Source organism: Elaeis guineensis, chromosome 8, assembly GCF_000442705.2.
Source record: "Elaeis guineensis isolate ETL-2024a chromosome 8, EG11, whole genome shotgun sequence".
NCBI lineage: Eukaryota > Viridiplantae > Streptophyta > Magnoliopsida > Arecales > Arecaceae > Elaeis > Elaeis guineensis.
This window is the reverse complement of record NC_026000.2, coordinates 125511208-125539017: the sequence shown is the minus strand read 5'-3', so window position 1 is coordinate 125539017 and position 27810 is coordinate 125511208. Positions and strand designations below refer to the sequence as shown.

The 27810-nt window shown below is 39.3% G+C and overlaps 1 protein-coding gene across 1 annotated transcript; it reads left to right on the top strand.

Moving 5' to 3' along the window:
• The first annotated feature begins 5574 nt into the window (after positions 1-5574).
• LOC140851230 (uncharacterized) lies at positions 5575-24964 on the top strand. Its single transcript, XM_073242790.1, has 9 exons — positions 5575-6478; positions 6581-6624; positions 6961-7178; positions 7761-7831; positions 8042-8326; positions 8597-8643; positions 8905-9157; positions 9413-9910; positions 24750-24964. Exons 1-9 carry the CDS (start codon positions 5575-5577, stop codon positions 24962-24964), a joined length of 2535 nt encoding a protein of 844 aa, XP_073098891.1.
• Positions 24965-27810: the final 2846 nt, after the last annotated feature.

Below are 27810 nucleotides of genomic sequence, written 5' to 3'. Positions count from 1 at the left end.
ATGTCGATTGTATAAGTCGATAGTTGTGGAAGTCCGAATGACATCGATCGGTAACTCTGATATGCTGACGGTCATCGATCTGTCATCAGTCTGAAATGAGTTGAGTCATCATATTGGAGCCCATCAAATTTGCGGATAGCCGACTGTCAGTTGGCTAATCGATTAATATTGGCAACCATGTTTATCAGACCAATCGTAAGTCGAAATCAAGGATTCGGCTGAATCACCCCAACACCCACGACCCCTGAAATGTGAGATTGGGTCTATACACAGATGGTTTCAACCCATTCAGCCAATCAACAGTTCCTACTCTTGTTGGCCTGTAATAATTTATATCTACAATTTGCCGTAGTGGATTTATGCATGCAACAGCCTTACATATTTCTGTTTTTGATTATTTCTGGCTCGAAAAATTAATACAAATATAATATAAATAGTATTTTTTAAATTAATTAAATAATTTTAAGATTAGAGACGGAATAGAGATGGTTTTAATAAAAATGAAACAGAGATGGCATCAATAGAGATACCTTCAAGATGGCAACTATTAGAAACGGCATGGCGACAGCATCCATCTGTGATGGTGCAAAATGGCAGCCATTAGAGATGGCTGCCATTGCTGCACCATCATAGATGGATGCTATCGATGGTGATTAAAAAATTTAAAAAATAATTATATTAAAGATGGCTATCTTTAGAGATGGTGTGGTGATGGAACAGTCATCTCTGAAAAAGCTGTCTCAATAGGTCCATCTTTGATTCTTGAGCGATGCTACTTGCAGAGATGGCTCTTTCCATCCCTAATGCTTTTCAGAGATGGATCCCCCTTTTGGTGATAGATTTTGCGATCTCTATTGGTAATTTCTTTATAGTGAATGATATTGTTCTTAGAATATCTTATATATTTGTGAAAAGAATTTTTCATAAATATGCAGCGGTTGTACAACCTCCGACTTACGATTTGGATGGAGGTGTGACACGGAGACAAATGATACTATACAAATATATATAAGTCACAGATTTATATCTATATAGCACTGATTAAAACATTTGAGAGCAAAGATCACACCCAAAATGCTAGTTTATAGTAATGTATCAACTAGAGTGGTCAGCATGCCTTATACTGTACCAAATACTTTACCAGCTAAAGAGCAATACCAGAATCTGATCCATACATCTTTAGTTATTACCCAACATACTATGATCTACTCCATGATGGTAATTTCAAGAAATTGTTTTGCATTGCTCCGTGCAATTTTGGTTCATGCTGGTATTTTAATCATGGCTATTCCTTTTACCCTGAGATTTAGCATAAAATTATTAAGGTACGGAGAATATCTTTTTCAGAGAAATAATTTTCTTTTCTGGTTTCAGTTATTTTGTTGCCACTTGTTCTGTATTTTAACCCTTTCCCATTGTTGGACCATCTAACCAGTCACAGTAAGTATTTAAAGTCTCCTTTTCTCCTCATATGCACTTCTAGCAGTAATTTCATGTTAGTTTGAAGAATGTTCGAAGTTTTATGCTAATACAGTTTCAAGGTAAACATTTGCATATTGGATAACAATTTTAAGTTGCATCCTAGCTTTTTGGTCTTTTCCTTAATAATGAGGTCGAAAACTGAAGATCTCCCCTATGTCTAGGCTTAGGTTGTGAAGTGAGTCAAGTAATCTCCACTGAGGCATGTTCATGCAACAAAATACCGCGGAGTTTGATGGGATGGGGGCACTTCCAAGGGAATCTGAAGTTTGGAAGGAACATCAATTCAAACATTGTTTGGATGAGATTTGCAGTATTAAACTTCCATGAAGGGTATATTTGGATGAATGGACTGAAATTCTATTAGAATTGTAGATTGAGCTAATAAAATTGATTAGATAATAAGCTTATAAACAGACCTAAATTTATACTGACAACTATTCAGAATTGGTTTTGGACTCGACTAGGCAGTCTAGCCCCACATATAAGCATATTATCTAACTGATTTTATCAGTCCAATTCATGATTCGAATAGGATTTTCAGCCTATTCATCCAAAATACACCGGAAAACTAAGAGATTTCCTCGGTAAAAGATAATTCACAAATTTTTCTATTTTTTCCTCCAACATTCCACATGAAAACCCTTATAGCTTCTCATCGCTCCTCTATCTCTCACCCTTTTCCTCTTCTCTCTACATAGCTTGTGATCCTCATCTTTTTCTTCCATCTCTAATCTCCTAATTGTGAAAACCCCTATGGGCACATATTTAGTTTCATATTAGTTATTTATTCGAGAGATTCTGAATGCTTATACAAGACTAAAAAATCCAACTAATATATACGGCTAGTCTTTTTTGATGAAGTTTTAGGTTGTAATAAATGTATAGGAGCAGACCCAACCTATGACCTGATTAGGGAATACTGCCACATAGATTTAATTGGGTTGACCATGAGTTGATCGTGGTATTTGTGATTAGATTTGAATAGATTTAGATCTTTAGTCTGACGAAGATGTCAAAGCTTAAACTAAGAGAATATGTGTAGACATGTATTGAATCTCATATTGCTTATTCGTCAAAAAAATTTTAAATATTTATACAAGACTAAGGAACCAAAATAATATCTTCCAACTAGTCATTTTGAATGAGATTTTGGATTGTGACACCATTCTTCACACCTTGGCCCATTGTCGTATGCCATACATGGAATACATTAGGATTGATGAGTGGAAAAGGCTATCAAACCATGACCCAACTTGACCTAATCTATATTTGAAGACTAATGAAATAGGTCAGGTTCAAAAATTGGACTTGATCTAGTTTTGAATCAAGTATATTCTTGTATGTTTCAACCAAACCCATCCCGTATATTATCCATAAATAATTTGGGCCAACCAAAAATGGATCTGACCCGATTGGAACCCAATCCATCTTGACCAAAAAAAATGAATCATATAAATCGTTTTCTTGTTCACTCTAAATATGTTTTCCATTTCCTAATTAATTAAATGAACCTCATTTACACTAATCCTTCTTTTTTATCTCACCAATTGCATCTCCTCTCATCTATTTTCACTCAATTTTATTAAAACATTCAGTATGGCAATATTTTATTTATAATGCTCCTAATTTTATTGATATATAAAAAATATAATTTTCAAGCTTAGAAATAATCAATTGTTTTGATAAAAATAAAAGAATAACCAGAAGTTTGACTCAAACTGTAAACCTAATCCAATTCGATCCTAACTCAAACCCAAATATTTCGAGTTGGGCCTAGGTCATATTTGATCCCAACCTGACCCGAATGATCCTCTGGGTCCAAAATCCTTTTCACAGACCCAACTTGATTCGATCCAATTATCACATAAGTTAGATCCAAGTCTAAAATCATGACCTGAATATATAACCAGGTTGGATCAAGGTTAAGCACCCCAAGTTCTGATCCAACCCATTTGCAGCCCGACTAAAATATATAATAATTTAAATTTATGAGAATGTAGAAAAAGAAAAGGAGGTCAGAACTTTGGTGGTGTATTCTTATATTCTTATGCCGAAAGTTTTCTCTGTCTTCCATGTTTTTCTTTTCAGATTTACTACCATGGCTTTAACTTATATTAGTAAAAATAATGGAATATATATGATCTCCATGATTGTTGGTCTCTTTAAAAAAGCCATTTCTTGGAAGGATCATGCCATGACAAGAGGAAACTGGTCTGAATCACCTGGTTCAAGATGTGCTAAATTGAATCAGAGAGGAGCTAGGGTGGTTCCAAGTTTTTGTTCAGGGCAAGCTAGAATTCAACAGAACCACCTGGTTTCACTCTATTTTGCTCGGTTTAGACAATTTTCTACCATTTCTAGGCTTTTCATGTGCTACAATGGAGGAGAGAGGTCATCTCAATGCCCTTGTCCTCTTGTTTTTCATCAGCTAGTGCCTGTCAATATGTTATAGGCGCCAACCTACTTCCTGAGTAGTATGGTTCCTAGTACTAGTTTAATAAATCTTGTTGATGACTAGCCAACAATCAGACTTGGTTCAACATTATTGAGGCCCCATTATTGCCCATCAAAGGGGCCGCTCTCTTTTTCACTGATTCCGACAGTTCGGAGCGAAGGGACAAGATTTGCTCTCCTGGTTGATAAACATATTTTTCATCACCCTTTCTCGATCACGCATGATGGCAACCATTTCATAATCAATACTGCTATGAAGGGAATCTGCTGCCCAAGATCTTTCTCTTGTTAGATTATGATCGATCACGCACCTCGGATAACTCACCAACGACTCAAAAGAAAGATGAAACTCCTTTGGATGTCGGAGAGTGAGGATTAGTAAACTGAAGCGACTTTATGACATCGACTTTTTGTCAACTCCGTGATCAAAGGCATACCGACCCTAAAGTCAGGTCTATATCGATAATGAAAAATGAGGCCCAAAGCGAATAGACTGTTGGAGGAGAAGATAATCTAATGGAATCTCTTAAAGTTTTGGGTGGTTTTGTTAGATCATGGGCATGTGAGTTAATGTCATGCAATTAACATCCTTATCCTACTCTTCACAATTCTAGAGCTAGTGGACGATGGTTCTCCACTTCCGTTATCATAAACTTGGAGATAACTTTCAACTAGCTTTCTCTATATAAAGGGGGTCATAGGAAATGTTGAAATGAGCTGTAGATCCCTCTGATTAGGAATGCAATCATCTAATTAGAGGAAAATATATTTGTATAATTCCTAAATTGAATCCCTCTGATTAGGAATGCAATCGTCTAATTAGAGAGAAATATATTTGTATAATTCCTAAATTGAGTCCATGAAAATTAATAAAAAGGGCCCATTTGGTCCTAGAGAAGTATCCCTTCTTCCTCTGAAATCTTCGTTTTCACCCTCTTTTCTATTCTTCTTCTGTTTATACTTCTGTTTGTCAACATGGTATCAGAGCTTATTTAGGGAACAGAGTGCTCTGTTCCACCTCTTCAACCGCCGATCGTCCACAACTCAAATCTCTCACTCTCTCTCTCGCATCCCTTCATCTTCATCACCGCCTCTGCTATGATCGCCGCCTCCGCTGCCGCAGCCATCGTCGCTGCGTCGCTGCCTGAGCCTTCTCCACTATGATCGCCGCCTCCGCTGCCACGACCATCGTCGCCGCCGCCACTGCAATCGCCACTGCAATCGCCATCGCTGTCGCTGCTTCTGCCATCGCCACTGCAATCGCCACCGCTGTCGCTGCTACCGCCGCTGCCATCGACGCCACCACCGTTTTCACCCAGGAACCACGGGGTTGAAAACGGTTCTCGTCCCTTATTAGGTATTTTTTAAATACAAAAAAAAAAGGAGAACCTCTACTGCTGTCACATGTGTCTCCAATTGTAGATGCTGTTTTTTCTGGAGCAACAATGGAGCGTCCTGTTTTGGAGTTTCTGAATATTATCAAGGCACCTTTCATGGAAGCAGAGATTCGATATTTTTTCATCATCTGAGTTTATCTCAGATCATTGGTGAGAAAACTTCAATTTCCTCCCTCAAGATTGTTCTTGTTTACTTGATCATTTAAGTTTTTTTCTTATGGGTGATAAAACTCCTTTAACTATGGAGGATTTAGAAAAGTTAATGGTTAGGATGATGGAATCTCGTATCTCGGGTAGTGAGTTTTCAAAGATCACCCTAGAAACTAACCCGGTCAAATTGGATGGGCCGGGTACGTACTTAAGTTGGACGCGACATGTTCGTCTAATTTTGGATTCTCACAATCTTGAGGGGTTTATAAGTGGTACTGCAAAAAGGCCAGAAGGAGATGGGATAGCTGTTAGACAGTGGAATTCTAATAACTCTCGGGTAGTAGCATGGCTCCTTGCCTCTATGGTACCAAGTATTGCTCATACGGTTGAGGCACTAACGAATGCTTATGAGTTATGGCAGGCTGGAGCCACAACTTATTCTTATAAAGGCAATAATATGCATGCCCATGAGATCCAACGAGAGCTTCGAGGACTTAATCAGGGTTCCCGATCTGTAACAGAGTATATTGGAGAATTAAAAAGGTTGTGGAACGATTTTGATTTTTATAGTCCCTTTACCCCTACTCATCCTGGTGATGTTGATGTGTTTCGCAAATGGATAGAGCGACAGCGACTTGTGGATTTTTTGGATGGACCAAACCCAGAGTTTGAGTATCGACGCTCTTCTATTCTTAGTACACAGAAGTGGCCAACTCTTGATGAAACAATTTCATTGGTTCTTAGTGAAGAAACTCGATTAACCACTATGTCTTCTTCTACGAACACAGCTATACGATCTGCACTTGTGGTACAGCCTAATACTCTTGGAAGATCTTCTCCTAATTCTGCTCAAGAAACTCAGCCTCGACCTCGTGGGGTTAAAATTTGTGACCACTGTCATAAGCCGGGCCACATCAAAGCTTACTGCTATGAGCTACATGGTCGTCCAAATAGAGGCCGTGGTCGTGGAGGTGGTCGTTTTGGTAGAGGCCGAGGTCAGTATAATCAGGCTCATTTTTCTTCTATGGGAGATTTATCAGTTGAAGAAATGTAACTTTTGAAAAATTCAGATCTGATGTAAATATTTCTGAAAGCAGCATTTCCACAGAAGATTCTTCAAATCAACCAGCCAGTTCTCAGGGTAATTTTGCCCAAATAGGTATCAGTGATCAAATTCATGCTCTTAACTGTAGTAATTTTTCTCCCTGGGTTGTTGATTCTGGAGCATCCAATCATATGACTGGATCCTTTAGAGATTTTGTGTCTTATATTCCTGTTCTGGTCGTGATAAAGTTCGTCTTGCTGATGGCTCCTTTACCCCTATTTCTGAAAAAGGATCTATCAAATGCACTTCCGAATTACCCTTATCATCTGTTCTACATGTCCCAAGATTTCCTATAAATCTCCTATCCATTAGTGCTATTACAAATGATCTTGATTGTGCCGTAACTTTTTCAAAACACATTGTGTCTTTCAGGAACCAAAGACAGGGAGGAAACTTGGGACTGGCATAATGCGTAATGGGCTCTATTATTTGGAGGGAGGAGTGTCTGAAGGCTACTCAGAAACCAGTTTGACTGTTTCATCTTCACAAAAGAAAGATCTGTTGCTCCAACACTGCAGGCTTGATCATCTTTCATTTACTCTCTTAGCTCGTATATTTCCAACTGTTTTTGAAACATATAAAAAGAAGCTGTATGTGATGCCTGTGAACTAGCTAAACACACTAGAAGTACTTATCCAAACTCAGGCCGACGTAGTAAAGCAATGTTTGAGGTAGTTCATTCTGATGTATGGGGACCCTGTGGGACCACCGCTATTTCTAGTCATCGGTGGTTCGTCACTTTTATTGATTGTTTTAGTCGTTGCACTTGGGTTTATCTATTGAAAAATAAGAATGAAGTATTTCAGTCATTTAGAGATTTTCATAAAATGATTGGTACTCAATATGGAGCAACTCTTAAGATTTTTCATTCTGACAATGGGACAGAATATCTTAATAAAGAATTTGAGGAGTATATACATAATAATGGAATTATACATCAAACAACATGTGTTGACACACCGGCTCAAAATGGAGTTGCTGAAAGAAAGAATAGACACCTTCTTGAAGTGACAAGATGTTTGATCTTTTCTATGAATGTTCCTAAATTCTTATGGAGAGAAGCAGTGTTAACTGCAGCATATCTGATTAACCGAATGCCACTTCGAACTTTGGACTACAAGACTCCTCTTGAATGCCTGCAAGGAACTAATTCTTTTATAATTCCCCCCAAGGTATTTGGTTGTGTTTGTTTTGTTCGGGATCATCGACCTTCGGTTGGCAAGCTTGACGCTCGTTCCCTCAAGTGCATTTTTGTAGGATATTCAGCTACTCAAAAAGGATACAAATGTTGTGTCCGACTGAGCGGAAGATGTTTATCAGCATTGATGTAACATTTCGGGAGTCTGAACCATTCTATATATCTTCTGTGTCCTCTTCCTCTCCCGTTATCTCTGGAACTGGTCGAGAGGGGAGTCTTCTGGAGGGAGTCCTATTACTGTGGATGTTACTGTAGATGTTGGTACAAATGGTGCATCTGACACTCAAGGAGAAGCATCTGACACTCAAGGAGAAGCATCTGAAACTGCATCTGAGACTCTCCCACAGCTTGTTTTATCTGATTCATCTCCTCTCTCAGAGTCTATTACGCATTCTCCAATCTCCAGGTCTTCCTCTCCTGTCCCAACGGTTTCATCTTCTACGACTAATGGTAATTCTCCTGTACCTCCCATCCATTTTACATTAGATAATGATGATCTAAATGTTCCTATTGCTTTACGGAAACCTACTCGTCATGCTGGTATTCCTACTCGACTTAAGGATGGAGTAGGATACAAACATGACATCACTAACTTTATATCCTATGAGTCTCTCTCTCCATCTTATCAGAGTTTTATAGCTTCTTTGTCCTCTGTCTCCATACCCGAGAACTGGAAGGTTGCTAAGAAAAATCTCAAGTGGAAAGCCGCCATGCTTGAAAAAATGCAAGCACTAGAAAAAAATAATACATGGAAACTTGTACCTTTGCCTGCTGGTAAACAAATTGTGGGATGCAAATGAATTTTTACAGTTAAACAGACACCTGAGGGTACTGTTGAACGGTACAAAGCTCGCTTGGTAGCAAAAGGATATACACAGACTTATGGCATCGACTATGATGAAACTTTTGCACATGTTGCAAAAATGAACTCTGTTAGAACTCTTATATCATGTGCTGCTAATTTCGGATGGGATCTGTTCCAACTCGATGTAAAGAATGCTTTTCTTCATGGAGAACTTCAGGAGGAAGTATATATGGATGTTCCTCCAGGATTTGCTACTGCTCAAATAGTGGGCAAAGTATGCCAGTTACGATGATCTCTTTATGGTTTAAAGCAGTCACCTCGTGCTTGGTTCGATCGCTTCCGGCAAGCAATCATTCAGATGGGGTATAAACAGAGCAATGCAGATCACACACTCTTCTTTCGGCACAACAATGGTAAGATTGCTGTTTTGATTGTCTATGTTGATGATATTGTGGTCACAGGAGATGATTCTGAGGAGATAGCTCATTTGAAGGCTCAGCTGGCACAGGCATTTGAGGTGAAGGATCTTGGACATCTTCGATATTTTCTTGGGATAGAAGTTGCTCGTTCTTCAAAAAAAAAATTTTTCTCCCAAAGAAAATATATTCTAGATCTTCTTACAGAAGTCGGTATGTTGGGATGTCGACCTATTGCTACTCCTATTGAACAAAATCATCGACTAGTAGCTGATACCGGTGTCCCTATTGATCGAGAACGTTATCAACGATTGGTAGGACGTTTGATTTATCTATCTCATACACGGCCTGATATTGCATTCGCCGTTAGTGTGGTAAATCAGTTTATGCATGATCCACGTTCAGTTCATATGGATGCTATGACACGGATACTTCGTTACCTCAAAAGCTGTCTTGGTCGTGGTTTACTTTATTCTAATCATGGCAACCTATGGGTGGAGTGTTATACAGATGCTGATTGGACTGGATCACTTGATGATCGTCGCTCTACCTCAGGTTACTGTACTTTTGTTGGAGGTAATCTAGTCACTTGGCGAAGCAAGAAACAGAATGTAGTTGCTCGATCTACTGCTGAAGCAGAGTATCGAGCTATGGCACATGGCATGTGCGAAATTTTATGGTTGCGGATCTTGTTATTGGATCTAGGCCTTTATCAGTCATCGCCCCTTATGCTATATTGTGACAACAAGGCAGCAATCAATATTGCTAATAATCCAGTACAGCATGATCAGACGAAGCACATCGAGATCGATCGACATTTTATCAAGGAAAAGCTTGATGCCAGAATCATTTGTATGCCTTATGTGCGATCTGCTAGTCAACTAGCAGACATTTTGACCAAAGGTCTTAGTGTGCCTTCTTTTTCATTTATTCGTGACAAGATGGGTCTTTATGATATCTATAACCTATCTTGAGGGGAAGTGTTGAAATGAGCTGTAGATCCCTCTGATTAGGAATGCAATCATCTAATTAGAGGGAAATATATTTGTATAATTCCTAAATTGAATCCCTCTGATTAGGAATGCAATCGTCTAATTAGAAGAAAATATATTTGTATAATTCCTAAATTGAGCCCATGAAAATTAATAAAAAAGGCCCATTTGGTCCTAGAGAAGTATCCCTTCTTCCTCTGAAATCTTCGTCTTCACCCTCTTTTCTATTCTTCTTCTGTTTATACTTCTGTTTGTCAACAGGAAACTCTCAGATAAAGTTTGCTCTAGAGAATAAATCAAACTCAGTATCATACTCTTTCCTCTATCGTTCTCAAACTCCGACAGACTTAACCATCAAAGGGTCCCCCATTGAAGGATCTCCAATGAAATTGGATTTTCTTTGTAGATTTCTCAAAAAATCTCAGTCCTCAGATAGAGATCGACCACCAAGTTGGAAGGAGTCTGGCCATCACCGCACACCTCAGACCAGAGATTTGTAGCAACAAGTACTAAACTACATGTTGTCACAATCTCTTGATTTATATAACCAAATAGAAGCAGAGGGTGGCGGTGAATTCTCCACTAACAATTGGTTGTCATGCCACTGTCTCCAATTATCTTCTAGACACAATCTTCAATTTTTATGAAATAAGTTGCCGAATTATATAATGGTATGTAAAATGGAGTCCAAGGCTCGTGCAGCTTGCTCCTCAATCCCTTTAGAAAAATATGCTTCCAAGCTGTTTAATGATTCTCCTGACATTATCAGATGATGAAATCCATCCAACTACTCTGCTTTCACCTAGAGAAGATCAAGGATAAGTAAGGAGTCATGCATATTGGAGGCATGGTGGGAAGAAACTCCTAACTTATATATGAGATCTATACTCAATCCAATTGGACCTAATCGAACTCTGTACAAAGTATTTAAAATTTTTAAGTATAACCTCTGAGTTAGTTAAAAACATTTGAGTATAGCCTCATTAGGAACTTAGACTTCACCATTATGCGAACTCCAGGTACGACCGGTACAGCCCAAACCCAACAATTGTTTGGATTTAGTTTAAAATTGATCTCTCACATGTTGAGTGGCAAATTAATGTAAAAGTAAGACCTTGTGGAAACTGAGTTCTAAATGGATTGAAGAAAAAGAGAGCTGTTGGCTGGTCGATGTTGTCCTTTATTTCTTTTTTCGGTAAAAGAGGGAGATCGCTCCATGCAGAGAGATCCAACTACATGACAATTTCGTGGGAATACATCATCCAAGACTCAGAGCTTAGAATCTGTGATTTTTAAACCAATGGATGTAACCATTGGGATAAGCCGGTTTACAAGATTCTGTTTTCTTATAAGACACAAAGTACTCAGCATGCCTGCCATTGTCGTCACAATTATATCAACCTAAGAAATTGTCCTCCTGGTGATAGCTGGAAAAGTTTGTAATTGCTCTTCCTTTATATCAGACTTCACAAAGCAAAGAGTGTCTTTCATTGTACGTTAGGAGAAAGAGAGAAGCTCATGACTTTTAGAAGCCAATGCAAGCCTAGTAGCCTATGAGAAGCCACTTGTGCTTAATATGAGCCATATATTTCCTCAGGTAAACCTCATGCTTTTGATTAGCGGTTGTCATAGAAAGGAGACGGTCATGCGCTCCCAAAAGCATGTGATGAAGTGGAGGACCACCAAATTAAGCATCGACGTTGGCAAGCCAATATAGATTTTTTATCTGGGATTATGATAGGCTTCTGGAGTTAGCCGTTAAAGTTTGCATTTATTTCTCTCTGTTTTGAAAGGTAAACTACTTGCTAATTGTCGTAATTATTATTTAATTATGAGAAGCTTTTTTTTATTTAAAAAAAAACTCTCGTAGGCAAGTTATATTAAGTTGTTTCGCATTTTGTACGTTCTTTCTTCGTAGATGCACGCATGCACATCATCATCGATAGAGGACTGATCCATCTTGACGTGGTGCAACATCATGTTGATCATTGATCAAGAAATTGTAAATGGTTACTCTACAATAGCGCAACGGTATTGATTTAAGTAAGTCTAAAAGGCCTTCTCTTTTTGTAATCTCATAATTCTCTAACATGAGCCTGCTGTCCTTTTAGAATCTCTCATGGATAATCCAGTATATAAAGGAAAAATAACTGATGAGAATCATCCACACAAGAAGTGTGAAATATATCAAAAGACTTATCCTTCCAAGGAGTATAAAAACAAAAATTTCAATTTCAGTTTTCTTTTTTTTTTTTTTTGACGTAAAAAAAGGGAGGGAGACCAACCGAGAATTTATTTTGTGAAAAGGGAAGGTGCCAAACTTGTCCTGGATAACCACAGGCGTAAAATAAAATAGACAGTGCGCATTGGTGCGCCTAACGAAACGAAACGAAACGATGACGCGGTCACGTCAAGAATTTTGACAGCCCGACGAGAGAAGAAATAAGCGGTGCTCAAATCGGCCACCTATTGAAAAAATAAATATCCTATAAATCAATCACATAAATAATAAGATAATTTTTTTTATATAAATTTTTAATTTATATAATAATATTATTTATTTATTTATAAATAAAATATTTTTTATTCATCATTACAGCTGTATCTTATTATATTTAAGATTATAATAAATTTTATAGATTAAGACAATAATTTTAGGGCCATAAAAAGTTCATACATGTGAAACCTAAAATCTCAAAATCCTAATCTACAATATTTTTGGTCGTAGAAGCATTGAGTTAGGAATCAATATTTTAGAAAGATTGGCACATTTCATGTATGCTCGATGGAGAAAATGGTTGATTTCACAAACCACTTGTGTGGAACACTAATACAAAAATATGGGTGCTCATTAGGGAATGAGTTCACTGAATTGACCCACCGACAGAAAATATCTTATGGAGCTTTACTTGTATGTCTAAAGATGGTTCTCTAAGTGGAAGTTGTGCAAGTGATCTTTAGACCTAAGACTATCATGAAATTTTATGCCCATAAATCCATATTTTGGTTCATATCTAGGAAAGATGTAAAGATATATAAGGGATGTTCTGGATATGGTGGAGTGTGTATGAAGGTTGTGAGTCAGTCAACAAGGAATCGATCACTTCTAGTAAGAGGAGATGTCATCCTATGCATTCTCATCTTTAAATGACTCAGAAAGACTTTAGCAAAAGCAGGATGAAGATTAGATAGGATTTCTAATGCTTCATCATTTGAGTCATCACTGATTGATAGAGAATCAATATGAATATGTGTTTGAGTTTGACATAATTCCATACTCATTAATATATTCGGGATGCAGGATGATCGAAGGATTAAATTGTATGGTAACTTGCTACTGATAGATATATTTGGTATTTCTATCAAATTTCATATCTTCTAGATAGTCATGATACGTTGCAAGATATCAATTTTGACTTGTAGGTTTGATTGAATTAAAATGTTTAATTTGATCATCAATTAGAAAGAGTTCTAATTGCTGAACTCGGGTCGGTACGATTTGGATCTTAATCAATTAGAAAGATTTTAATCAAATTAGGTCAACTTGCATCCAAACCTACTACTGACTAAATGTGGAATCCAATAGATCACACACATAAAAAATTTGACCAATGATCCATTTGATATGGTTGACTAAAATTTTGGATCCAATCGGATTATCGGAAAGCATGCAAGCATGTGTGAAAATCCTAGCTCTTTGAATCGGATTCGATTTGGTTCGAATTTTGCTACTTGATCAAACCAAATTGAGTCAGAACTTAATTTGAATTTGGATCAGATTGTGGCAGCTATTGAATGGCACCACATGGCCTCTGGGGCATCGTAACCAAGAGTCCTAACTAGAAAGGACTCTCGGCGCTCGGTTGATGGTGGGCGCACGCCATGGTGCGTGGACAAAGAAAAGAGTCCTTTTCACTTAGGTTTAACATCCATGTGGTAGCCCACATCACCTTGCACTCTTTAGCACATATATCAAAGTTTGGGATGGCTGATTTGGATTTAAAATTGGGGCATTGAAGTTATCTGGAAGTGAAGCCGTGCGGGTGAGATGGAAAGAACTCACATGGCTCTTCGTGTGAAGAGTCTTTCTGCCATGGGCAAAAAGAGGTGTCCCTTGCTGACGTCCCTATCATTTGAATTCAGATTCAAATGGGATCTGATATGACAAATTTTAGATTTATCTAAAAATTAGATGGATGCCTAAACACTGATTGTTTTCGGTGTGTGTGCGGGATGAAGAACAGGGTAGCGCACCCTATTGGCGTGAAGAGTCCTTCTGCCATGGGCAGAAGGTTGCACCCCTTTTAGATAAGCCTCCCATCTGAATTCAAATTCAGATGAGATCCCATATGGTAGATCTCAGAGTAATCTGAAGTGGGAAGGGATGCTTATGCACCACTTGATTGCAGCACAAGCTCGAGGGGTTGGGACAATGGGATGCAATGTTTGGAGAGAGTCCTTCTATCAGAAGGCTTTGTTTCTTATGTTGTTTCTGAGTGGGCGTGAGGAAGGGATGTGGCCGTCCCTGAGCGCCTATTCTCATCCTATTTAGACACCACGGCATCAGAATTCCAATCCATTCTAACTTCAGTCCTAGACAAATTTAAATTGTCTAGGACAAACCTCTCTATCTCCTACATCCTAATTTAGGACAAAGGCTTTTCTATTAAGACAAGCCTAACCTACCCTAAGATAAAGATGATAAAAGGTTTTGAAGGAGAGGTTTAAGAACTTTAGAAGAGTCTTCGAAAGGATGAAATCGGTTCATGAAGAAATCTGATCCTGATCTGTGTGAGGCTATTTGAGTTCTAGAGGCTAAAACTCTTGAAGCAAGATTTAAGAAAGAGTATTGTTCTTGATGTAGTTCCCATGTGGATCACTATTGGAAGACGAACACTTGGGTGTCTAATGAAAATTGAAATAAGCATTATAGGTATTCTTCATATCATGTTTAGTTATTTATACTTTGATTGCTATAGCCAAGGGATTTAGGGTATTAGGATTTCGGTATACTTGGATGTTTGAATGAAAAATTTTAAACACCATTCTCTTCTACTGTACATCGAAATCCTATAATAGTATCAAAGCCTTTCTTGATGAATACAATCAAAAGATAGTATATTGTCTTGATTGAAATTATCTAAGATTTCGAATAAGTTCAATATGGGCCAAGAGATGAGTCCGACAAGCATTGTCGAGTTTAATACTCATCCTCTGTTTGGTTCGAAGAATAAATTGGAAGAAAGATAGATAGGAGGGGAAGGATGGATACAGCAAAGGATAGATGTCTTTCATGTATTTGATGAAACATGAACATGGATGGGAATGATTTCTCCTTCTAGGAGGAATGCAAAAAGGATGGATGGTATTTGTAAAACAATTTTACTAAACTATCCATTGATAAAATAATAATAATAGCATTATTATTATTATTGTCATCATTTCATAATATTAATTTATACTAAAGACATAGGGCAACATATAAACTTATAATCTTTATAATTAATAATTATATAAAAAATTATATATATAATTTTAATTTAATTTAATTTAACAAATAATTTTATAAATTAATTATATATGAATAAATTTATTTATACATATTAATTATATAAATGACTAATTAATTTATAATTTAATTTAAATAGTTAATTAATTTTTATAGAAAAAGTTAACTTAAAAATAGTGAATATAAAAAAAAAATAGAAGATAATCCTAATTATTACTTATTCTTATATGCTTCATCCCATCCTTTTTGGTATCATCCCAATTTGGTAAGATATAAATTGGTAGGTAAGAATGAGTGGACAATCCCTCTTAACTTTTAAATCCATCCTTTCTAAGATTTTTTAAATCAAATGATAGATAGAGATCATCCATCTTTTTAAATCCATCCATCTTTCTTCTCATTATCCCAATTAAACATGAGGTAATGGAATCCTGCTAGAATATTAACTCTTAATTTGGCAGTGTTTTCTAGAATAAAAGACCATCCAACTTAGCAAAAAAACAAAAGTAGCAAAAAAACAAAAGAAAAACCACATGTTGGACAATCACCATCGGTAAAGATGCTTTTAGTTAATATAAAGTAGAAAACAATAATACATCCAAGATTTTAAGTTCCAAAGGATGGGGGGTGTTCCCGATTGACTTGTCTCAGTCCTATGAAAGAATAGATTGGGATAAGTCAGATTTCAAAACTTATGTATGCAGGGAAAGAAAAAAAAAATAAAAAAATTAAATGAAAGAAAAATGAAGAAAAGAAAAAGCAAAAAGAAAGAAGAAGAAAAAGGAAAGAATAAAAGTAAGAGACAAGAAAAAGAATAAAATGAAGGGAAAAATAAGAAATGATGGAAGAAAATGGAAAAAAAGAAGTATAAAAATGGATAAGAAAAAGAAAGAATAACAAAAATGAAAGTCAAAAAGGTAACAAAAAAAAGAGGAAAGAAAGAAGAAAATAAAGAAAAAAAAAAAAAGAAAGCAAAGAAAAGAAGAAGAGGAGAGAGATAGAGGGTACTACGAAGCTTTTGATCAGAACTACTACAAGAAAAAGGCAGGACAGCAAGACATCATTTTCTATGGAGAAACTGAGATACTTCTATCCCATAAAATTTAAAATTTTGAATACATTAGTTGCAAAATGATTATAAATGTTATAAGACTTTAAACATAACTAAATCTTTGTTGCAACGAGTAAAAAGATCCAAAAAAGATGGTTAAAGACCTAAGCACTGCCATTGCTAGCAGTATGGATTTTATCAGTGATTTTGATAGGCTTTTAGTTTTAGCTATTAAATATTCTAGCGATTAGGATTTTTTTTCTATCTTAATTTGAATGATAAACTAATTATCATATAATTATTATTTAATGTTGAGAAACATTAAAGAAATGAACAACTCTTATTTTTACCAAAAAAAAAAACTCTTATAGGCAATTTTTTTCTTTTTTTTTTTTGATGAAAATGAGGTTAGTGAGACACTTCTTTTACGAATCTATTATATCATATATATAATAGTAGGACAAGTTGTATGAGGTTATTTTTTCATTTTGCAAACTTTTTTTATTCACATCTAAGCATATAATCATCCATAGAGCAGTGGTCCATCTTTGCATATCCCAACAAAATGAACTTCATATTTATCATGCAATCAAGAAATTGTAAATGGTTCCTTAGAGTAGTGCAATTCCATTGATTTAAATCATTCCAAAAAGCATTCTTCAGTTGTTCCCATACTTCTCTTACAAGAGCATGTTGTCTTTTTCTAACCTCTTATTTACCATCTAGTAATGTTGTTGCCAATCTCCTCGTCGCCTGTTCGTCGAGAATGAGCACCCGCAAAATGAAGTCCGCACTAACTGGAGTTGTCTCCGATGGAAACCCTTCAATGCTTAAGTCAGAGAAGAGGACTGGGCAACAGTCGAATGAGAATGGAGACAGAGCTCAACATATCAAGATTAGCTTACCAAAACTTGTTGCCTTACCTCCTTTTTATAGAGTAGATCGGTGTAACTGTCGGATATGGTCCCGCATTTAGCAGCATAGAATCACGAGACGGTAATCTCGTAGCGGGTTATTAATCCTCATGGATTACGCCATGATATCAGTGGAGTAACCATTCGTGACGATTATGATATATTTGAATGAGTCGGCCGACTGTTCGTCGGGAGTCGGTTGTCGATTAGTAACTCTGAAATACCGACGATCAAAGTAGCTTATTGTCTGTAGAGTCTGAACATTGGCCACCTACCGATCTTGATTCGATGAGGGGTGTTCAGTTGGTCGGTCGAGAGTAGCATCGGTCTGCTCAGCTGACATATAGTTGGTAATCACTTTCATGATCGTCTATTCGTTTGGTGGGTCAGAGTCGAGTATCGATCGGCATGTGTCAGAGATCGATCGATTTATGAAGGTCGATCGATTTACTCCAACAGTTGGCCCCCCACTCTCGAGTCCAATGGTGAATCATCACGTGCATCATCACATGGTTAATTGCCTTGGACGAAAGGAGTCATTGTCTGTCATGTTGAATTCTGGCTCTGACACCACCTTCGTTGGAGTACAGTCGAACAGTCATTTTGTTGCTTTCGAGCTGTTGTATCGGCAGGAGGATTTGGTGTCAGGCATCGTATCGAAAAGGTGAGCCAGCGCCAGCTATTACATTGAGAAGGTGAACCGGTGTCGCAGGATTTGATTCTGGCATGTAGATTTTCACCATATGTCGGGGTGCCATTGGGTCGGAGACGTTCACACGAATAGAGATGACATGGTTCAATCTGAGACAGGTGCATCGAACCATCATCCGATGATGGGTCCAGATGTTACCACGTGTCGTCATCCAACGTGTTCTCGATCTGACTGCTTTCATCTGAGCCGTCGGGTATTCCTATATAAAGGGGCTCTGTCAGCTAGGTACTCATCCCTCATTTTATTTTTTCTGAAAAGAGGGCTCTGTTAGAGGGCAGCTTTTGAGAGAAAATCGCCTCTTGTCGCTTTCCTCAGTCCAATTTTTTTGAGTATTTTCGATGAGTGAGGTTGTCACAGGGGGTGGTCGGTCGTGGGTTCCAGCCGACGACTCCCTGTCAGACTCGGAGGCTTTTCTGTTGTGGGGTCCGATCGTTGGTCAGTTTTGGAAGTGGCATCATGCTTCAGACCGATGTCAGCTTTTTACTCTTGGTGCCGATGGTGGGGTCGACGACCCATTTCTGTGTATCCCACGTCCCCATCTCAGCTGCATGATCAAAGTCATTTTTGTCAGTGGACAAAAATCTAAAGCCCGCCTCTAGCTCCGGTTGCCGGTCGGGCTTCAGCAAGGAGGGTGTGGTCGTTGATCGAATTCATGTAGAAGTGGATTAGGTTGTTGGTGTGGTTGGTCGGGCAGTATGATTGGCCAACCATCTTGGCAGTCTTATTCGATTCGTACCATTCTTGAGCTGGAAGGTAAAATTTGTTGGAGAAACTGATTCAAAGTGGGTCCACCGATTCTTCGACGGAAGGCGGTGACGAAGATTAGGCGGTGTATCTCTTTTTTTTTTATAAAGAAAGTTGTAATCAAACTTTAATCTAATTTTGTACTTTCTTTTCTGACAATGAATAAAAATATTTTTCTCCAAGATATAGAATTTTTGTTTGCTGAAATATTTGTGATGTCCGTCGTGGAGTAGTCTCCGAACGTAGATCGTAGATCCGACCATTCTGTAGATTATAAGGTCTGCTAGTCGTGTAGTTTCAACGTATTTAATTAGGATAATGATAGTAAGTCGTATATCCATTATTCGGATCTTGATCGGATTCATACGTCTTATTATCTGATAAACGGTGGCAAGCTGAATATCTCTCGACTGGCCATGGCCATATCGGTATAATTTCAATCGGACTTTGTTCGTTTTGGTATTTTGCCTTTCTCAGTTGATATCAAGTCGGTAAATTAGCCAGCCATTTGAATGAAAAGCTGACTATGGGGGCAGCACGACTTTTGTGGAGAAAATCTACGTGGTCGGTGCTAGCCTCCCGTTGAGGTAGATAGGTCGGTTCTGTAGGGGAGTCGGGATGCAGTCGGTGATCAGGCTGAAGGTTTTTGACTTCTTTAGAAAATCAAACCCCAGGCCGTGACATCGATGATCCGGCCCCCACAATGAGGATCGACATTTCATTAGAAGTTTGGTTTACGACTCTGGAACATAACTGTATTTTCAAGTGCGTATAAGGATCACTGATAGTACAACTTTAGATTGTCGGTATTTCATGTTCGGAGCATAGCCGAACCTTCCAAGGTTTCGAGCCGATAGGCACCCGATCTGTTTGTCTCTGATATCCTGTAAGATCCTTTCTAGTTCGGAGATAGCTTTTCTTGATCTAGAGGTTTTGAGATTTTTGTTTTTCTCAGAACTAAGTCTCCTGGTCGAAAAACTTTTAGTTTGACTTTGGTGTTATAGTACCGAGATATTTTTTGCTGGTACGTGGCCATGCGAAGTTGAGCTTCGCATCGGAGTTCTGGTAGGAGATCCAAATCGGCTCTCCGACACTCGGAGTTGTCTGATTCATTGTATTGCTCAACTCTTGTTGATGGTAACCCGATCTCGAGTGGGATCATCGCCTCCGTCCCGTAGGCTAAGTTGAAAGGAGACTCTCCAGTCGGTATATGAGGAGTTGTCCGATATGTCCATAAGACTGGATATAGCTCTTCGACCCAAAGGCCCTTAACCACATTCAGTTAGGTTTTTAACCCATGCAAGATTATTCAGTTGGTCACCTCAACTTCTCTGTTTGATTGCGAGTGCCTGACTGATGTAAGCTTATGTGTAATATGAAACTTTGTATAGAATTCTCTGAAGTCCTAATTGTCGAATTATCATCCGTTATTGGTGATGATGGTATGCGGCGGTCCGAATCTGTAGATGATGGATTTCTAGACGAAGTCTTCCATTTTGCATTCGGTGATTTGGGCCAGGAGTTCAGCTTCTATCCACTTGGTGAAATAGTCGATTGCGACTACTATGAATTTTTTTTGGCTAGATGTCGGGGGAAAAGGACTGAGTATGTCGATTCTCCACTGAGCGAAAGGCTAGGGTGCAACAATGGACATTAGCTGACTGGCGGATTGATGTTGTACGTTGGCATACTTCTGGCATGGTTCGCACCTCCGGACCAAGTCAGTCACATCCTTTTTCATGGTGGGCCAATAGTAACCTTCTCACAAAATTTTGTAGGCTAGGGACTTGCCCCCAAGTGGCTTCCACAAATTCTTTCATGTACTTCTCTAAGTGCATAATCAACATCGATCGGTCCAAAGCACTTTAGTAAGGGAAGGGAGAATGACCTTTTGTAGAAAAGACAATCCATCATCATATATTGGGAAGCTGCCCATCGGGTTCATTTTGCTTCCGCAGGGTCCTCAGGGAGAGCTCTATCGGACAAATACCGGATGATCAGATCTTTCTAACTAGGTTCGGCTGTTAGCTGCAACACTTTTTCATTTTTGTCGATGCTCGGTTGTTCAAGACACTCCATGAATGTTCGGCCCAGTGAACTGTAAGTAGTCATTGCTAATCTGAAAAGTACATCGATTCGAGCATTCTTGATCCTGGATATGTGGAAGATCTCGAAATATCTTAAATTCATCATGAGGTCTTTCACCTTTTGAAGGTATATTGCCATGATTGGGTCTCGAGCTTCGAATTTGCCTTAGACTTATCCCACGATCAGTTGACAGTCGGTGAAGACTTTCAGACTGTCAATCTCGAGCTCCTTAGCCATTTTCAAACTGGCTAAGAGAGCTTTGTATTCGACTTGGTTGTTCGAAGCTTTGAAGTCAAACGAAGGATGTACTCGATGACTACCCCTTCTAAGTTGGTGAGAATGAGGCCAGCTCTACTACCTTGAGCATTCGATGCCCCATCGATATGCAGCACCCAGGTTGACCTTAGGTCGGGCTTGGGGGTTGCAGCCTCCTCTGTGGTTGCATCTTCTAACTTGTTGTCAGCTATTGTGCATTTTGCGATGAAGTCGGCTAGGACTTGCACCTTCATAGACGGCCATGGTCAGTATTGTATGTCGAATTCATCTAGCTTCACTACCCACTTCGCCATTCATCTCGATGTATCAGGACGGTGCAGGATCGCTTTTAATGGTTGATCGATAAGAACCGCAATGGAGTGTGCCTGGAAGTAAGGGCGAAGCCGTTGCACCGATATAATCAAGGTGTAGATCATTTTCTCCACTCTTGAATATCGAAATTCGGCATTGTGGAGTACTTTGCTAGTGTAGTATATGGATCGGTGAATTCTACTTTTGTCTTTCCGAACGAGTACTGAGCTAACTATCTCTATCAATGTCGCCAAGCAGAGATATAGTATCTCTCCGACCTTTGGTTTTATGAGTAAAGGTGGAGAAGCCAGGTACTTCATCAGGTCTTCGAAGGCTTGTCGGTATTCATCTGACCAAGAGAAGTCCTTCGTTTACCTCCAAGTCTTAAAGAATGGTAGACATCTTTCAGCCGACCTGGAGATAAATCAGTTGAGTGTGGCGATTCTGCCATTCAGTTGTTGTACCTTCTTCTTTGCACTTGGATGCTTCATGTCAATGATAGCTTTTATTTTCTCGAGGTTGGCTTCGATCCCTCATTGCAAAATAAGGAATCTAAAAAATTTCTCCGAGGTCACTTCAAACGCACATTGGTCGAATTTAACCTCATTTGGTGTCGTCAGAGTGTGTTGAAAGCTTCTTCCAAATCTCGAATATGGTTCGAAGTTTGGATACTTTTCACCAGCATATCATCCACGTACACTTCTATGTTTCGTCCGATCTGTGCTTTGAAGATTTTGTTAACAAGTCATTGATAGGTAGCTCTGATATTTTTCAGACCGAAAGGCAATACTTTGTAGCAGTATAAGCCCTTGTCGGTCATGAAAGCCATGTGTTTCTCATCTTCTGGTGCTATGCAGATTTGATTATATCCAGCAAAGGCATCCATGAAGCTTAGTAGTCGATGACCCGATGTTACGTCTACCCACTGATCGATCTTTGGTAGTGAAAAGCTGTCTTTCGGATAGACTCAATTCAGATCAGTGTAGTCGATGCAAATCCTCTATTTCTCATTGGTCTTTTTCACCATGACTACATTGGCAAGCCAATCTGAAAATGTAGCTTCTCTAATGAATCCTGTTGCGAGTAGTTTGTCGACTTTCTCATCGATGGCTTTCTATCTTTTCGGGGCAAAGGATCGCTTTTTCTGTCTCACCGGCTTGACGTTTGGACTGATGTTGAGTCGATGGGTCATTATTTTTGGAGGAATACCGGGCATGTTTATGGCCAACCAAGAAAAGATGTTGGTATTGGCTTTGAGTAATTTGATTAGTTGTTGTCGCTCCGAGTCAGACAATTGTGATCTGATTCAGATCGTTTGTTCGAGATTTTCTGTTATCATGATAGAAGTCAATTGTTCGACTGGCTCACCCCTTTCTTGATTCTCTCTTTGGTCTAATTTGTCGACCGATAAGGAGTCCTCAGGTTTATTGTTCTGGGCGAAGATCGTGAAACAGCGTCGGATGAGTTGTTGATCTTTGCACATTTCTCCGACATCGTTCTTGGTCGAAAATCAGACCAACAGGTGGTATGTCGAGACTATCGCTCTCAGGGCATTTAGTCTAGATCTTTCGAGTATGGCATTGTAGGCCGAGGGTACTCGAATGATCGTAAAGATTATGAAGACAGTGCTTTGTTATGGTCCAATCCCAGTGGTTAGGGGGAGGGTGATTTCTCCTTCCACTGTGACCGCATCTCCAGTGAAGCTGACTAACGGTGTCGAGATTTTTCTGAGTCGATCCATCGGCAATTTTATTTGGGAGAAAGTTGAGTAAAACAGAATGTCAGTTGATCTTCCATTATCAATAAGTATCCTTTTTACATCATAATTCACTATTGTTGCTGAAACAACAACAGCATCATCGTGGGGAGTTTGAATTCTTCGAGCATCTTCCTCCGAGAAGGTTATTACATCATGGAGTCTTGGGCGCTTCATCAACTCCTTGTCGGGAGTTGCCCCTCGGTCCAGCCGTCTGGTGATCATGTTGATGACTCCCGCAGTCGGTTGGTTATTCATAGCTTCCTCAGTCATTTGGAGTCATTGATCGAGAGGGGGTTGAGTCGACGGCTCCCTCCTGTATTTCTCGAGGTAGCCACATCGTATCAGGGCTTCTATTTCATCTTTGAGCTAGATGCATTATTCAGTGTCGTGGCCGTGGTCTCGGTGGAACCAGCAATACTTCCTTCGATCATGATTCCTTGCTTTCATCGATGGAGGGTGTCGTAGATATTCCGCCCCTTCGATCTCCATGAGGATCTGTGCACGAGGAGCAGAGAGAGGGGTATAGGAATTATACCTGTTATGCATTGGCCTCAGACTCCGTCGTCGGGGTGAGGCTTGCTTATTGGATGGGGGCCTACTTGTTTCGGTCGGAGCCCCACTCTTCTTCTGCTTTTTCTTCTAACCTTTGTTCTCTGTCTGGTGCCAATCAGAAGCTCCTTCGTCTGCATGCATGTATTTGTATGCACGTTCTAAGAGTTCAGCATACATCCGAGGAAAGATTTTATCCAGTGAGTACGTGAATCGGGACCCCCTCAGACCTCTTTTCATGGCTGATATGGCCATGTCTTCATTGAGGTCCCGAACCTCAAGCGTGGCTGCGTTGAATCGGGTCATGAAATCTCGAAGCATTTTGGTTTCTTCTTATTTGATCGAAAAGAGACTATCCGAGATTCGTGGTGGCTTTCGACTGGTGCTAAAATGGGCTAGAATGAATGTTCCAGCTGCTCGAAGGAGTGGATATTTTTCAACCGAAGCCCAGAATACCAGGTCCGAGCAGCTTTTCGAAGTGTGGCCGAGAAGCCGATGCACAGGAGGGCGTCAGTTGCTCCCTGGATTGTTATTAGAGCCTTGTAGCTCTCGAGATAATCGATTGGGTCGGTGGAACTGTCATAGGGCTCCACATACGGTATCTTGAACCGAGTCGGGATCGATTTGTTTAAAATAAGTCAGGAGAGAGGCTGGGCGGTATGAAAATCAAAGTCGTTTGATGATTTCTGACTGTCCGTCTGGAGCTGGGTAAGTCGGCGGTCGATTTCTTCAAACTTATATTCATAGTTTTCAAGCCACCGGTGGTGGGAGACTCCAGGGGTTGATCCTCCTAATGAATTAGAAGGAGAGACAGACGGTGTTCGCGATCGCTTTGCCTTCCTTGCTCGATCTAACAGGGAAGGAGAGGGGCACCGTGAATGGTGGATGGCACGTCGAGAGTGCCGCGAGTGCCGCTGCTCATCCTGTTGAGAGAGCCGAGATCGCCGCTCTGGTGGAAGAGATGGAGATTGTCACGGATGATGGCGGCTATGCCCGGAAGGCGCTAAATGCGCCACCGGTTGCTCCGCCGGTGGTTGTGGTGTTTTGGTTTGCTGTTGTTAGAGATTTTTGACTGCCTCCGTAAGGGCGTTCATTTGTTGTACGATCGCAGCAATCTGAGCATCTGTGGTAATCTCAGGACATGGAGAACTGAGCTCTGCTACCGGAGATAGGGGAGGGGCCCCTTTCTGACGGGAAGAGTGTCTCGCCTAGTCAGTCACCGTTGATCGTTGAGCTCTGGTTCTCGTCATTGCGAGTTTCCTTCTTGATGCACGCTGCTGTTTTCTCCTTACCTGGCACGTCAATCTATTGCTGTCAATTCCCTCATCGTCTATTCGTCGGGAATGAGCACCTGCAAAATGAAGTCCGCACTGACTGGAGTTATCTCCGGTAGGGACCCTCCGATACTTAAGTCAGAGAAAGGGACTGGGCAACAGTCGAATGAAAACGAAGATAGAGCTCAGCGTATCAAAATTAGCTTACCGAAACTTATTGCCTTATCCCCTTTTTATAGAGTAGATTGTCATAATTGCCGGATATGATCCCACATTTAGCGGCGTAGAATCACGGGACGGTAATCTCATAATGAGTTATTAATCTCCATGGATTACGCCGCGATTTAGTGGAGTAACTATTCGTGATGGTTATGATATATTTGAATGAGTCAGCCGACTGTTCATCGGGAGTCGGTTGTCGGTTAGTAACTCTGAAATACTGACGGCCGAAGTAGCTTATTGTTTGTAGAGTCCGAATATCGGCCGCCTGCCGATCTTGATTCGATAAGGGATGTTCGGTTGGTCGGTCGAGAGTAGCGTCGGTCTGCTCGACCGACATATAGTCGGTAATTGCTTTCAGGATCGTCTGTTCGTTTGATGGGTTAGAGTCGGGCGTCGGTCGGTGTGTGCCGGAGATCGATCGATTTATGGAGGTCGGTCGGTTTACTCCAACAAATAACAAGAAAAAAAAAACTTGTGATGAGAATCATCCATACAAGAAAGATGAAACAAAGACTTAACTTTCCAAATACAAAAATAATTACAACTTTAATTAATATAAAAGAGAAAACATCAGATTAATTGTCTCATTGCCTGAAGTTGATTGGATCTGGTAACGTCATTAGCCGAAGCTTGTTGTTGGACCCACCAACTTCCCTATGAAGCACGGTAACCTAGTCCTCGCTGGTGCTGTTTGTGTATATATCCCTGCGTCTTAATGTTGTTGTGTTGTTTGAGAGGATCTTCCCTTCCCATGTACTTTAAAAAAGAAATTAAAAAACAAAACCTACAAAATAAACTTAAAAGCCTTACCCATGTGTTGGTATGTGTTGTAGGATATGCACGCAAAATTATCTAAATAAAGCCTCCTGGATATTCTTAAAATGAAGAAAAAAGAGTTATTTCCTGTCATAGCTTTCTTTGAAATCTTAATATTCTTTTGTTTCTTCAAAAAAAAAAAAAAAAAAACTTGTCTCTTGATTGTCTTCAATAGTTTTCCATCTAAATAACGCCTGTTGGTGATGAATTTCAACAAACAACCCTCTCAATTCTGTTGTACGAACTAAAAATGATAAATTATGTCTCTCCAACATAAACCTACAAATGCAATAAATAATTTAACCAACTCAAGTCTAGATCAATTATGATCAGCCATTATTATAGTTTGCTAGTAAGTAATAATCCAGAAAGATTATTAGATATGATATAGACCATTTTGGTCTCTACTAGTAGGGCTTAACAGGATCTAGGAGTGAGATCCATTGTATTAAAAAGTTAAGCTTTGAAAGATTATAATTTGGTTATATGATATTCACTTGATGTTGCCCAGCTATGCAACCCAAGAGGGGGGGTGAATTGGGTTTCTAAAAATTTTAAGCTTAACTAATCACTTATGAAAAATGTTTGTCAATAGCTAAATGAATGAGGAGAATAACCTTAGTTCAAGATTAATTGCCTAAAGCAAGAATGCAAGGAAATAATGAAGAGTTAAGAAGAAGCAATTAAGCACACCACAAACACAAGGATTTATAGTGGTTCGGTGCCAACCTTGCACCTACATCCACTCCCCAAGCTCCTACTTGGGAATTCCAATCCACTAAACTTGTATTCAACCCGAATACAAACGTCGGAAACTCCGACACTAGCTATCCCAAGCTAGTCCACTTGTTTTCCGGGTACAAGCCAACTCAATACACTCCGATTTCAGGTTCGGATCAACCTTCCCTTATTTTGGAACCCCTCCAAAACAAAAACAATCACTCAAAATAAGTAAAACAATTTATAGCACAAATAAGTACAATAAAAGCCCCTTTAATGAGCGAATATAACTTTAAATACACTTTACTCAAGAGAAGAAGTCCCTTTTTGGATTTCCTCAAAGTGGATGAAGAATTGATTGAGCGCTTGAGGAGTTGGTGAGCTTTGATTGATGGCTTCTTGAAGGCTTTAAATGAGCTCTTGATTAGGGGTGAAAAGTTGGCTTGAGAAATCTTTTCTCTTTTGAATGCTCTTGAATGCTCTTTAAATCTCTTTCTTTTTCTCTTTCTTCTTCTTTCAATCTCTTGTATGTTTCCCACCTTTTGAATCCTTTTATAGCTTTAAGAAATAGAGAAAAATATTCTAGGCAGAAAAAGAGCCGTTAGAGCACATTAAATGAGCATTTAAAGCACTTAAAACAGGTTAAAAACTAGCCGTTGCGGAAAAATTCCGTCGCAGGGGTCGACTCATGAGTCGACTCATGCCTCAGGGGTCGACTCATGAGTCGACCTCTGTTGCAACAACCAAAAAATGAGTTTCTATAATTTTTGACCCAAAATTGCAGAAGTCGACTCATGAGTCGACTCATGCCTTGTGGGTCGACTCATGAGTCGACTCACAGGCCGTGCCAAGTCAAAAATTCAGCGTACCAAACTGAAAATTCAGC